At 33.2% G+C, this 14255-nt stretch overlaps 6 protein-coding genes and 1 non-coding gene across 7 annotated transcripts; 3 read left to right on the plus strand and 4 right to left on the minus strand.

Moving 5' to 3' along the window:
- Positions 1-469: 469 nt before the first annotated feature.
- On the minus strand, positions 470-1766 carry PPL_00349 (uncharacterized protein; the record flags this gene model as incomplete). Its single annotated transcript, XM_020571380.1, has 4 exons — positions 470-757; positions 839-1285; positions 1365-1455; positions 1537-1766. 4 exons carry the CDS (start codon positions 1764-1766, stop codon positions 470-472), a joined length of 1056 nt encoding a protein of 351 aa, XP_020438654.1.
- Positions 1767-1877: 111 nt separating this feature from the next.
- Positions 1878-2776, minus strand: PPL_00350 (uncharacterized protein; the record flags this gene model as incomplete). The annotated part of the gene is made up of 2 exons (XM_020571381.1): positions 1878-2438; positions 2507-2776. The coding sequence occupies 2 exons, from the start codon at positions 2774-2776 to the stop codon at positions 1878-1880; spliced, it is 831 nt and encodes a 276-aa protein (XP_020438655.1).
- Positions 2777-3274: 498 nt separating this feature from the next.
- Positions 3275-3915, minus strand: PPL_00351 (uncharacterized protein; the record flags this gene model as incomplete). The annotated part of the gene is made up of 2 exons (XM_020571382.1): positions 3275-3451; positions 3523-3915. The coding sequence occupies 2 exons, from the start codon at positions 3913-3915 to the stop codon at positions 3275-3277; spliced, it is 570 nt and encodes a 189-aa protein (XP_020438656.1).
- A 960-nt stretch (positions 3916-4875) lies between these two features.
- Positions 4876-7196, plus strand: wdr12 (WD40 repeat domain-containing protein; the record flags this gene model as incomplete). The annotated part of the gene is made up of 5 exons (XM_020571383.1): positions 4876-4900; positions 5025-5060; positions 5230-5285; positions 5716-6525; positions 6678-7196. 5 exons carry the CDS (start codon positions 4876-4878, stop codon positions 7194-7196), a joined length of 1446 nt encoding a protein of 481 aa, XP_020438657.1.
- Positions 5309-5381, minus strand: PPL_00353. The gene has a single exon. It is a non-coding gene; the product is annotated as a tRNA-Lys (tRNA).
- Positions 7197-7522: 326 nt separating the features above from the next.
- On the plus strand, positions 7523-8471 carry PPL_00354 (ATP:cob(I)alamin adenosyltransferase; the record flags this gene model as incomplete). Its single annotated transcript, XM_020571384.1, has 2 exons — positions 7523-7803; positions 7886-8471. The coding sequence occupies 2 exons, from the start codon at positions 7523-7525 to the stop codon at positions 8469-8471; spliced, it is 867 nt and encodes a 288-aa protein (XP_020438658.1).
- Positions 8472-9094: 623 nt separating this feature from the next.
- PPL_00355 (uncharacterized protein) lies at positions 9095-14057 on the plus strand (the record flags this gene model as incomplete). The annotated part of the gene is made up of 3 exons (XM_020571385.1): positions 9095-9194; positions 9340-10065; positions 10147-14057. 3 exons carry the CDS (start codon positions 9095-9097, stop codon positions 14055-14057), a joined length of 4737 nt encoding a protein of 1578 aa, XP_020438659.1.
- Positions 14058-14255: the final 198 nt, after the last annotated feature.

The following is a 14255-nucleotide window of genomic DNA, read 5'->3' on the forward strand; positions in this document are numbered from 1 at the left end:
TTAATAATAACTATAAACAATAATAATAATAATATTTTATTAGCTATTTCTCACGGCCTGTGTGAGAATGTATATATAATATAAAACACGAACTAGCAGGTTAATATCAATACCTGCAATTTGTTGACTGATCATGAGTCAGCTAATCTTTTTTTTGCAAAAAAAAAAGTTTTATGCTTGTGGAACTGATCATAATTGGTTAACTTCCCTTACTACATAGCGGGAAAACCCATAGGTTACATTTTATCAAACCAACCACCACTTCACTGTTCATCAACACTCAACCAGTTTAAGTATTTATAACGACTTGAATTTAAAACAATATTTCGAAATATTCAAAGTTTTATTTAAAAATTCTTCCCTCTAAAATATCATTTGAATATACATTCCTAATATATCGAGGTTGAAAGTAAGTTGACCAATTTCTTTTTTTGTATATGTTAAAAACAATGATATTTTGTAGGTTTGGTTAAGCAATAATTAAAGACATACTCTCTTCTCTGAAAAGAGGTTTACCACCAAGATATTTTTTACTGTATAAAACTCTTACAAATAGATAAGATGAAAGATAAGAGATGGAACTATTGAGGAAATAAATGATTAATGATCTGAATCCTGTTACTGCGAAATAATAGAATTTTGATGTGGAATCATCAAAAGAAATATGATATAAACTAGAGAAGAAGTACTGATATAGGATAAAGAATACTATTGTTCCAGTGTTCATTTCATATACTCTCCAATTCCAATTGTGAATCTAAGTTTAAAATAAAAAGATGATAACAGTAAGAGTAAAAGATCTTTTTCAAAAAGTAAATCCAACAATTCAATACATTACCTCATATGAAAGGAATAGTAAAGTGTAATTGAGAGCAACGGCACCAACAAAGAGAGCTGAAAATATATATTCAGTTGATACATAGCTGTAAATATCGAAATAGGTAAATCTTGAGTAGTTGGCATAGTCGTAGGTAATAAACTGAGCGTTAAATTCTACGGTATTGGTGAGTCCGAATAACACGATTACTAAGAATGTAATTCCTAATTTACTTGAAGGATATATATGTGGTGATGCTGAAGGTTGAATTGGTATTTCTGGATGTGATTGTTTGTTGGCAATAAACAATCCAATGAATACCATTGGTGTATGAACAAATATCCATATTACAAAACAAACAACCATGTTTTTAAAGGATGGTGTGTTTGTTGCTCCAACTGAATTTGAAACAGACAACATAAACAAGATATAGTATGAAAATAGAATACCTGGAATTAAAAATGATATCTATAAAATCTCATGTTAATAAGTGACTTTTTAATAAATCAAACACTAAAAATGATTCATTAAAAATATTAATACTTACTAAAAATGAGAATTGAATATCAAATTTTAATCCATTATTCTTTGCATTCATTGATTGATAAACTCTTTTCGATGCATATCCTGAAATAATACTATTTTGGTATAATTAAGTTTTTGAATAAAAATGTTAGTTGAAAAGTATGTAAATTGATAATTATGATTGGTATATATACCCAGTGAATAAATAACAATACAAAAGATTGGAATGAAGAGATCCACTGTTTGAATATGGTGGTATGATATTCGATAATATCAAAGTGATTAATACTGTGATGAACAATTGGAATCCACCACCAACCAAACTTGACAAGATCATCGGATTCTTTGGTGTTCTGAAAACATCATGTCTTACAGCTTGTAATGAAATTGCAATCTTTTGATAGTCAAACATTCTGGAGGTCATTCTTTTTCTCAAACAAAGCGGCACTTTCTTGTAGACAACATCGTTCGATAGTTCTTCCAACGTCTGTGCACTTAGAATTCGCTTTATTTGCATATATATTGCAATACCTGTCTAGATAAAGATATAGATAAACAAAATAATCTTGATTGTACTAGCACCAACTAACACACTGGTATGTTCATGGTCAATCAGCTGATCCCATCGATGTTCCCATGTGACATTGCTCTCCTCAAAGGCGACCGCGTAGGTGTACAACAGAAACTCTTTGTCACTATCTAGATATTGGTTGCTGCCATTAGAGCTGATAATACCGTTATCAAGATAGTTTTGCAAGTTGAATTGTCTGCTCTGTGGTAAAACACGGAGTCCAACGATTGTATACTCATCTTCGCTAACCTTGTTATACTGAATTGTGAAATATAAATAGTTGTTGATTGTCAATATTTCCTGATTATTTGCTCGATCGAACCAGTAATTTCCGATATTGATTGCATTGTAGTTTGCAACTCCACTCCAAGTGTAGGCAACAAGATCATCGATTTCCATCTCCATATAGTATCTCTCTTTGATAAACTCTGACAGCTTATCGTTGGTATCTCGATAACTAAAGATATCACAACCAGAGTATTTATTGATCTCTTGATAACCTGATGTTGGTTGCAAAAATGTTACCTAAAAATAAAATAATAAGTTAATTATAAATTAACACTTATAACAAATAATTTCTAAATAAAACATACATTATAAGGAGTGAGTTGTTTTCTTTCACCATTTAAAACTTGACCGATAGTTTCATGAGACGATAAACTACCGTTTTCAGGTTTACAAAATGGTAAATCATAGTATGAATAAGAGAAGATTTTGTCTTGCGAAATCAACTTGTTCACATAGATCGGCAGAGGATCTCCTATTTTGTATGTTTTTTTTTTCTCTAATTGTAAAGCATCGTTTGTTATAATAAACAATACTATAACTAAAACAATAATATAAATATTATTATTTGATTTCATTTATAACAATTATGTATAAAATGTTTAGTGATTATTTTTTTTGATGAGGGATTTGGTTTTTTGTAAGTCCAAATTTCCCGAAACAAATCACAAAAAAAAAATAAAATCAATTTCATTATAATTCTCAAGAAATTAACAAAAATATTGTTGACTCCTTGGTCAAAGCTTTTTAAATCTGAAGAGTCATCAGAAGCGCATATTAGTTAAAGCCCCTTTAACAATTTACATTTTTATTAATTTTAATCACTTAAGTTAGATGATTGGCATATAATTATTAATTATTTGAAGGTGTTGATACTTCAGAGTAATATTCTGAAAAGTACACTGTGATGAGTTAATATTTCAGATGAGAATGATGTTATGATGATTGTCTATTTGATTGCTTATTGGATAAATATGATGATTGGTATTGATATAATTTAATTTGTTATTCTAAAAGTATATTTTAGAACATTTTCATATTTATTAATTTTAAAGAACAAAATATTAAAGAATCATTTAAATATATTTCTTTAATATTAAAGAATCATTTAAATATATTTCTTTATCACAATAATAGGATATATTCTTCATTTCATTTTCATTATCATCTTCTTCATATGACAATTCTTTGGAAACTAAAATTTGAAGAATAATATTTGTTGAATATTTATAACATATTTCCATTGGATCAAACTATTAATAAAAATTTAAAAATAATTAATAAGTTTTGTTTTATATATTTTAATTAAATTATTTTATCTTACAATTTCATAATTTTTCGAATTTGATTTAAAGGAGTTGATTAGTTTAGTGGATTGTTGTTCTATCAAAGGTACTTGAGACTTCAATTTGGTTTTGGTGAAAGCATTGCATGTAAGTTTCTTTATACAATACCAATCTTGATCTCTGGCGAAAAACAAGTTTCTATATCCACCAGATATCTGTTTCCATGTTGGAGATTCTGGTTTATTTAGAAAATTATCATTGTAATTACATATCATTTCTCTTCCCAACTTTGGATCTGAAACCACAATAACATATTTTGATCCAAACCAAAATCCAATGACTTCACCATACTTTTGATTCATCTTTTGAAACACCACAAAAGGAAAATCATAAAGAAATTCCAATAGATTTCCAAACAATGGTAAAGCCATTTTCCTTGGTGGATCAAGCGGATGAAATTTTGTATTCTTTTGAATCTATAATTTGTTTTTAATTAATAGTTAATATTTATTTTTATTTTTATTGTTAATTTAAAAAAATATTTACAAATGATATAAATAAAATTAAAAAATTAAAAAAATAGAAATAAAATCATTTTTATTTTTTAGTTTTTAATTTAAATACATAATTTAATAGATTGAATATTGATGATGGTTGAACAGGAAATAATAAAAAATCAAGTATTCTAAATTTATTCAAGCTGAATTCCAATTGAATAAAATTAGTTCGAAAGTAAAATAATCATGAACATTGTTTTGTATAAACTAGGAGGTTTGTAACAAAAAAATTATTGTAATGAACCTATAGAAATCTAAATTTGAAATAATAAAAATAATAAATAGTAAATAGACATACGTAATATATCAAACACCCAGTAAAACAATATAATTAGAATTGAACACCTGTGGTTACCACACTTTGATTAACTATAGTGACAATTTATCCATTTAATAAAAAAATTTATCAAATTAAATGGTTTATTATCTTTTTTATTTTCAATTCATTTGGTTTATTCATTTTCATTTTCAAATATATTTATATATATGATCAAAAGATTGATTGAACAGATATATAGTTGAAATTGTTTAATAATATAAAAATATATATTTAATAAATTAAAAGGTTTTTATAAATACACTAGAATGATATGGTATCATCAAACGATAAATGTAATGATAATCTTTTAAAAAATGAAAATATTTTAATAGAATCAGTTATTTTTAATTTAAAGTGTAAAGTATGTATACTTCTATTATCAATGAGTAGAAATGTTAATGAAACTATTAGTGATTAAAGAAACTATTTAAAAATCGATTATATTGACAAGAGTTCACCAATTATATAACTATTAGAGTTAAATAACCTTTAATTAACATTTGATCTATACAAAAATGACAGTCATTGGTTACAATTTAGGTTAGTAGAAACGTTAAATAAGAGTTCTAGAAGCCAATCTAAGTAAATCGCTCCTGAGTTTACTTCTATGTTTGGTAAAGGTGAAGATGGATGACCAGATTCGATCAATATAATATTAAACTAGTGAGACAATCAAACAGTCATCACAAAGATTCTTATTGTAAGTTAAACTAATACATTGACATTAAATATCTAAATATTTTAACTAACGTTTTAAACTTAAATCAATCATGGTTTGTAGTTTGTACATGCTATTGATGATCATATTTGTAACCAATGGGTTTTCCCGTTATTCCAAAAGGGAAGTTAACTAATTATCATTATTATAGCTCCACAAACAGATGAACTTTCTTACAATATTATAGGTAACAATGCGCGCTTTGTGGTCTATTTCTAAGAAAAAGAGAACGCCCAATGTGGGGCTCGAACCCACGACCACACGGTTAAGAGCCGTGCGCTCTACCGACTGAGCTAACCGGGCGTTGATGAAAGATATTTCTAAAATTCAATTTTTATGTTTTTTTATGAAAATCTAAAAATTGTTTTTTGTATTTATGAATTTTAAAACAATTTTCAATTAAATAAAATTAATGTTTTAAATTATCTCATTCAATTCTTAAGAAAAATGAATATTATATTGTTATTATGAATTTTAAAGACAAAATAAAAACGAACGATTCGATTATTTTGAAAAAAAATTAATAAAAAATAATAAAAAAAAAAGTTTAATTTTGTTTGATTGTGATGAGTTTAATTATTATTATTATTCTTTTTTGTCAATTGTAAATAGTGGTCGATATTTATTATTATTATAGTTGTTAGTGTTGATAATGGATAATAATCAAGTAGTAGTAAAAGAGGAGGGTAAGGTCAAGGTGCGATTTGTTACCAACGATCCAAATATCAGAGTCACAGAGATTGCGTTTGGTGTGCCAGAGCGTATCGGTCGTCTCGGACTCTCAGAGTTGGTGAATCACTTGCGCTCCGAAGAAGACACCACCCAGCACAAACCATTCGATTTCCTCATCAACGGACAATTCATTAGAACGACACTCGACAAGCACATCAAGAAAGCCGGTCTCAAGGAAGAGGACACCATCACCATCGAGTACGTCGAAGCCGTCACCGAACCAAAGCGTGAACAGGAGAATCAACACGACGACTGGATTGCAAGTGTCGACGGTGGTTCACTCGTGGGTCTGGCGCTGACCGGTGGCTACGATTTCGGTGCGAGAATCGTCGATTGCTCCGCCAACACACTGATCACAGCGGTCGGTCATCAAGCAGCGATTAAATCGGTCGCCTGGACAAAGGCAGCCAAGCGTAGTCACTTGGCATTCCTCACAGCGTCACTCGACCAGACCATCCGATACTGGCATGCCGACGCCGACGCCAAGACCGTCCAGCCAATGTGCATATTCAAAGCACACCAAGGATCGGTCGAATCGGTCGCTTCCAACCCAGACGGAACCAGATTCGCATCCGGTGGATACGACAACAAACTCAGACTCTGGGATCTACAGAACCTTCCACAACCACAGCCACAACAACAACCAAACAAAAAGAGCAGAAAGAATGGAGCAATAGCATCATCAACCAATATTTTAGAACCATCTATCATTACAGTAAGTAGCTATAGCTAACCTATCAATGTGTAGTATTTGTTATTGTATTAACATTTTTCGGTTGTTGTTGTTGTTGTTGTTGTTGTTGTTGTTGTTGTTGTTGTTGTTGTTGTTGTTGTTGTTGTTGTTGTTGTTGTTGTTGTTGTTTATAGGAAAGTTTAAGTACATTGGAAAAACATTCACAACCAATTACAACTATTGATTGGCCAACACAGTTCCAATTGATTTCGGGTGGTATGGATAAGAGTATTAGATTGTGGGATTTGGAGACGATGTCGGATACACAGACGATGATGGCATCGACAGCACTTCATGTTGTTTCATATTCTATCGACTCTGGACTGATAGCGTCGGGTCATGCCGATCACACCATTCGTTTGTGGGATCCACGTATTCGCGACGGTAAATTCAACATTGGATCGCTTTTATCACACAAGAATTGGGTTACTTCCATCAGCTGGAAGCCAGGCTCATCCACACAACTTCTCTCGGCTTCGCACGACGGCACCGTCAAACTCTGGGACACCCGTTCCAAGGTACCATTGTTCACCATTGAAAAACACACCGATAAAGTACTCTCTTGCGATTGGCTCAGCAACCCAACCGATTCATCGAACCCATACATTATCTCTGGTGGTGCTGATACAAAACTAAAGATTTATAATAATTAAAAAAATAAAATACTGGAAAAAATCGAAAAAAGATTATTATATATTATATATTTTTAACAGTTTTATCAAACTAATTTAATATCTCATTTCAAATTTATGTTATTATCTCAAAAAAATAAACATTTCTATAAATTTTTTAGAATAATATTATTCATATTATTAATTTATTATTTTTTAATCATTTGAATATTATTTAAATATATTTCAGCTGTAACATTTCAATAAATATGTAGTATCAAAAAAGGAATGCGTGCATTGTGGTCACAAGGAATCCATTTTGAGGTGTTCAAAAAAAAAAAAAGATTGGTTGATCCAAAAAAATAAAAATGTCTAGAATTCTAATTAAATCAAATAAATTAGTTAATTATTTAAATAGATATTTAACATTATCTTCAACATCATGTTTGATAAATAATAATGGATATGTTAAAAATAGATTATATTCTAGTAGCACTACATCAACAAAGCCTGAACCAAAGAAAATAAAGATTTATACTAAAACAGGTGATAAAGGAACATCTAGTTTGTTCAATGGTGAAAGAAGACCAAAAGATGATCAAATATTCAATGTTTTAGGTGATCTCGATGAATTATCTGCTCATATTGGGTAAATGGAAATATATATAATATCTTTGCTAATTAATATAATTTATTAATTTGACATTTTTTATTTGTTTTGTACTTTTTAGATTATCTATTGATTTTATAAAAATGAATACTCTTAGTAGTAAAGAAGTTGATTCCAATCAATTGGTTGAAAAGATCAAAGAGTTGGAGGAAATACAATGTTTGTTGTTGGATTTAGGTTCACATGTTGCGACACCACGTGAAAGTTCACCGGATGCCCACCTCAGAAGAACAGAGTTCTCAGAGGATAATATCACCAGACTGGAAGCACAGATCGATCAGATCGATCAATCGCTACCGCCACTACGCAATTTCATCCTGCCAGGTGGCAACGTTGTATCTTCACAACTACACGTTTGTCGCAGTGTCTGTCGTCGGTGTGAGAGACACCTTGTACCACTGCTCATCGGAGAGTACATCGATGCCGCTGCCAATAAATACATCAACAGACTGAGCGACTACTTCTTCACACTAGCAAGATACGCCTCATTCGTAAACAACTCACCGGAATCAATCTATAGAACACCAAAAGAAAGAAGTGTCGAATCAAACAACAACAACAACAACAAATATCAACGTAAATTAGATATTGTATCAATGAAGGATAACAATAACAACAACAACAACAACAACAACAATAACCATTAACAATAATAAATAAAAATATAAAATAAACAAAAAGTTAAGATATATTATTTCTTTTTTTTAATTTTTTAATATTATACAAATATAATTATAAAATCAAGTCAAACAAACTATTAATAAACCATCATCATATCACATTACATGTAAACCAAAAATAAAAATAAAAAAAACATGAAGAACAAATTTTTAATTTTATTTTAATTTTTCAAAAAATATATTTTTTTTTTTTTCTAAATTTTTTTTTAAAAATTGATATCAATTTTTAGAGTAACAATAATATTTATAATAATAATCACCATTGTACATTCCACATTTAGTTTTATATTATCAGTAATTAAAACAGAACAGTATAGCAAAAACAAAAACACAAACAAAAACAACGTTATGGTAAGTTTGTTTAATTAAAGTTACTTTACCTTATTAATTCAAAAATAAAAAAAAACAAAATTAAAATGATATTATGATATATTCATCATCAACTTCATCATCATGTCTTTTCTTATTTTGTTTTTTAATTTTTGATAATAATAAAGCAAATGAAATCAAAGATGAAAATTAATATAAAATATAACTAATCAAAAAAAAACATTATTATTACCAACACTTTATTTTTAGTATATCTTATAATGAAATCATCATCTTCACCATCGTCAACATCATCATCATCATCACCTTCAAATACATATAAAATCAGTAAGAATGCAACACCGCCTTTAAATATGATAGGTATGATTTAAAATGGGAAAGAAAATGTGTTGGACAACATAATAGATTGAAAGAATTAATGAATGAAGGAATTATTAACATTGGAAATAATCAAATCAAATTATTATTATTATTATTATTATTATTAAATACAAAAAAACAATAGGAAGAACTACACATAAACCAACACAGATTCCATCATTGCAATCAACTGGATCGACGCCTAGTTCGAAATCAAAGTTTCAACCCATCAATTTACCGAGTGAAAAGAGTGAGAGTGGACCCGAGGAGAAGCAATTGCCCTCGACTACATCTGTCTGGGGTAGTGGTGGCGGTGCGGCTGCAGCTATCCTCGGTGGCAAAACCACTGTGTCCACCCCGACCACTCCACTCGCCAATATAGCACCGATCTCCACCCCAACACCAACCTCTACACTCACACCAATCTCCACTCCCAACCTCACCACTACCACTACCAACAGCAGTAACAACAACAACAACAACAACAACAGTACAAATACATCACAGCAACAACAAAGTAGTTTGACTCCTCTCACCACTTCAATCTCAACACCAACCAACAGTATAAGCAGAGAAAGTAGTTCATCGAATTTGAATAAAGATAGAGAAAGAGACAACAGAGATAATAGAGACAACAGAGACTATAGTAGCAGCAGCGGAACAAGTGGAAGTTCAACTCCATATGCACCGATCTCTCATTCAAACATTGCTCTGAACAGTCCAAATCTTGCAACTCAATCTTCACTCTTACCATCACCTTCGGTAGCAACTCCAACCGGATCCAACACACCTGCATATATTGGACATGACGACCATTCTTCTCACAATATGAAGGGTAGCACAGATTCATTCTCAAGACCATCAAGCATATGTTTGTAATCCCTTTTAAGAATAGAATTAAGAATAACATCATATTTATTAACCTTTTTTTATTATCATTAATTACAATTAGATGAAAGAGAAGAACAATATAATAGCAACAGTAGTAGTAATAGTAATAAGAAATCATATCAGGAAAATACATTACCTACAACACCAACTTCACAGAGATCGTCGTCGATTCAATCACCTTCTGCCTCTAACAGTAATAGTAATAGCTATCATAATAGTAGTATGTCACCGACTACAACTACTACTAGTACTGGTTCGGGATCAAGTAGTTCGTCGTTGTCGGTCGTCGCCAATATCAGTTCGCCAAGCTCGACTATTTCGCCAACAAAGTCCTCTGGTGTCGCTGATATTTTTGGTAATTCATGGGCAAACACTGACTGGGCCAACGATGAGGATATGGACTATTCAAAGCCATTGGTTTTCATCGATGAGAATATCGCGCAAGCCAAGGAGCGTGAAGCAGAGCTGAAGCGACAGGAAGAGGAGCGTGAGCGTCAACGTATCTACGAGGAGGAACAAGAGAGAATCAGGGAGGAAGAAGAGAGAGCTCGCGCCGAGGAAGAGTTGTTACAGAGACAGCGCGATGAGGAAGAGCGCAAACGACAGGAGCAACTCAGAATCAAGCGTGAGAAAGAAGAGTCGGCGCGACTCGAAGCCGAGTGGTTGCGACAAGAGAAAGAACGAAAGGAGCACATGAACGAAGAGATAAAGAAGCGTGTTGAGCAGGCAAACGAAACCGAGCGTATCAGACTGGAACGTGCCAAGAAGAAACTGGAGGAGCTCGAAGCAAATGAAAGAGAGGAACGCGAAAGAGTTCGTCAGCTGGAGCTCGCCCGTGAACGAGAGGAAAAAGAAAAGGAACGTGAGAAAGAACGTGAAAGAGAAAGAGAACGTGAGAGAGAACGTGAAAGTAGAGATAGAGAAAGAGATCGTGAGGATAGAGATAGATTCAACAAGCATCAACAACATGTCGGACCACCACCACCACAACAACAACAAAGAAGACAACAATATGGCCAATATCAACAACAGAATCAACAGCAACAACAGCAGTATGATGATAGATATAATAATAGAGATAATAGACGTCCAAATCAAATGATGCCACCTCCACCACAACAACAACAACCATATAATAGAAGAGACGACCGACGTTATAATAATAATAATAATAATGATAGAGATATGATGAATCGTCCACCAAGCTCCGATAGAGATAGTCGTGAAAGAGTAGACAACAGAAGATCACACGAGCGTGAATTGAATATCAATCAAAGACCAATGTCAATGAGAATACCGAGCGAGGGAAGACGATCGAATGAACGTCCAGCCTCCCTCGAGAGACCTTTGCCAATGGAATATAATGATCGTTCGCCAAGAGATCATTACGAGAGAGATAGACCTGATAGAGGTGGTAGATTCCATCATTATGACAACAGAAGAGATGACTTTAACCGTCAGCCAGTCCCTCATCACGACAGAGATCACGACAATAGAGATAGCAGAGACAGCAGAGAAAGAGATAGAGACTATCCACATCCACCAAATCCACATCATCACCACCCACATCATTACGACAGCAGAGACAGAGGAGGTGATAGAGAAAGAGAAAGAGAAAGAGATTATCCACATCCACCAAACCCACATCACCACGTTGATAGGGGCGACAGAGACCAACACAACGATCCAAGAGATAGAGATGATAATATGCGTGTAAGAGACAACAGAGATAGCAGAGGAGGTGAAAGAGACAACAGAGATAGCAGAGACAACAGAGAAAGAGCTGACCACCATCACCATCAATATCATCACGATAGAGATAGCAGAGACAACAGAGAAAGAGGTGACCATCACCAGCCACATGAATACAGAGATCCCAGAGATAGAGGATATCCACAACAAAGAGATAATAGAAACTATCAGGAAAACTTTGATAATCGCGGTGGCGGTGATTTTAGAGATAGAGAGCACAACCATCCTGCACCTCTTAACGCTCACGGTCAGTTGCCACCCCCACCACATGGATACAACAACCAACAGGGTCACAATAATCCAAGAGGTAGAGGAGACGATCAACATCAAATGAGAAAGATGGATAACAGAGGTAGTTACAACAATGATAATTTTGATAATAGACCAAGAGGTGGAGATCGTTATCCGCCACACCAACAACCATTACAACATAATTCAAACTATCAACAACAACAACAACATCACAACCAACAACAACAGCCATACCAACAACATCAACAACAACAACATCAACCATATAATAGACAACCATATCACAACCAACAACAACATCAACACAACCCAAACTACCAACAACAACAATATCAAAATTATCCAAAGACCATATTAACTAAAGACAAATCACAAACCGATCTTAAAAATGATTTTAGTGCTCCACATGAATCAAAATCTACTTCTCAACACCCCTCGAAATCGTCTGAAACAATTCAAGACCCACAAACTGCTGAACCCTCAACAAAGACTGTAGATAACTCTGTAGATAATCAATCAACACTTCCCGTTGCCAACACTACCCAAACTGCACAGCCAGAGGTAACCACCGAATCATCCACCAACAATAATCCTTTGGAAGGTAATGTTGAACCATCGTCACAACAACACAAACAGGAAAATGTAGATAAATCGAATCCATCACCACACATTCAACAACAATCAACGAATAAAAGATATAACAATAATAACAATAATAACAACAATAATAATAATAGCAAACATGGTAATTTTAATAGAATGAATAGTGATAATAATAATAGAAAATATCAACAACCTCAACAACAACAACAACATCAAATTTTAAAAAGAGAGAAAAGTAAAGAGGAGTTTACTAGAAAAGATAGTTCGTTGAATCAATCACAGGAATTCAAGCAACAACAACAACAAAAAGATGGTGCAGCTCCTTCAAATTCACTAATTGAGAATACTTCTCAACAACAATCTTCATCGCATCCAACTCAAATTCGTAGAACCAAGTCGAAAGAGTGGACAAAGAAGGAGCTATCATCGAGCCAAGACAGCAACAAGAGTGAATCCGATGATAAACCACCAAAGAAAGACAAGAGAAATGATCAGAGAGGTGATAGAGACAGAGACAGAGAGAGAGATAATAAAGAAAGAGATCCATCAAAGGGTGGTGACTACAAGGGTGAGAGAAAATACTCTAGAGAAAACAGTGGTGGCCAACGTGAACGTTCCGATAGAGATCAACAGCAACGTGGTGGTGACAGAGATCTGAAACGTTCCGGTTCATTCAAGAACAGCGGTGGTACCTATCAGAAGAAAGAGCAACAGCCAGGTGACAAAGATGCTTCATGGAAATCCAGCCAAGATGGTTCCAAGCAAAATAAGCCAGTTAGCAGTGCACCAACCGGAGAAGTAGTTACAGCGGCCCCAGTCGCAGCGGCTCCAGTAGTACCTGTTGCTCCAAGTCCACCAATTAACGCATGGGTTGTCAAGCCTGCTTGGGAACAAGTGACTGCACCTGCTCCGGCACCTGCTCCACTACCGGCACCTGTTTCTGCACCAGTTCAACAACCACAAGCCAATCCATCGACTCAAACTTCACCACCAGGTGCTGCCAATACCAATGCACAGCCATCGAACAACAATACTCCAAAGCAACAACACTCACAAGGAAAATCACCCAAGGATCACAAAGGTTCGTCTTCATCTCCATCCCCGCAACGACAATACAAACAGAAATATGATTCTCCACAACAACAGCAGCAACAACAAAATGGAGATAACAACTCTGGTGGATACAAGAAAAAGACAGGACAATCAGGCGATAACAAAAAGAAGAACCAACAATATGTTGCAAAGAATCCACAAACTACACCAACACCCACTTCCACTTCCACTCCTACATCTACCACCTCCACCACTTCCAACACTACCTCCTCGAACACTCCAAGTAGTGAATCTAAACAACAACAACAATAATATAATAAATAATAACAAACAACATAATAACAATATAAAAAAAAATAGAAAAAAAAAATAGAAAAATAATAATCCACAAACAAATATATCTTTTTATGTCAGGTATATGTATTTTAGAAATTAAAAGGTTATAATTACCTCTAAAATTATTTATAAATAATTGAATGTTTGTTTTTCTGTTTTATTTATTTGATTGAA

Source organism: Heterostelium album (genome assembly GCF_000004825.1).
Source record: "Heterostelium album PN500 unplaced genomic scaffold PPL_scaffold1, whole genome shotgun sequence".
In the NCBI taxonomy this organism is placed as follows: Eukaryota; Evosea; class Eumycetozoa; order Acytosteliales; family Acytosteliaceae; genus Heterostelium; species Heterostelium album.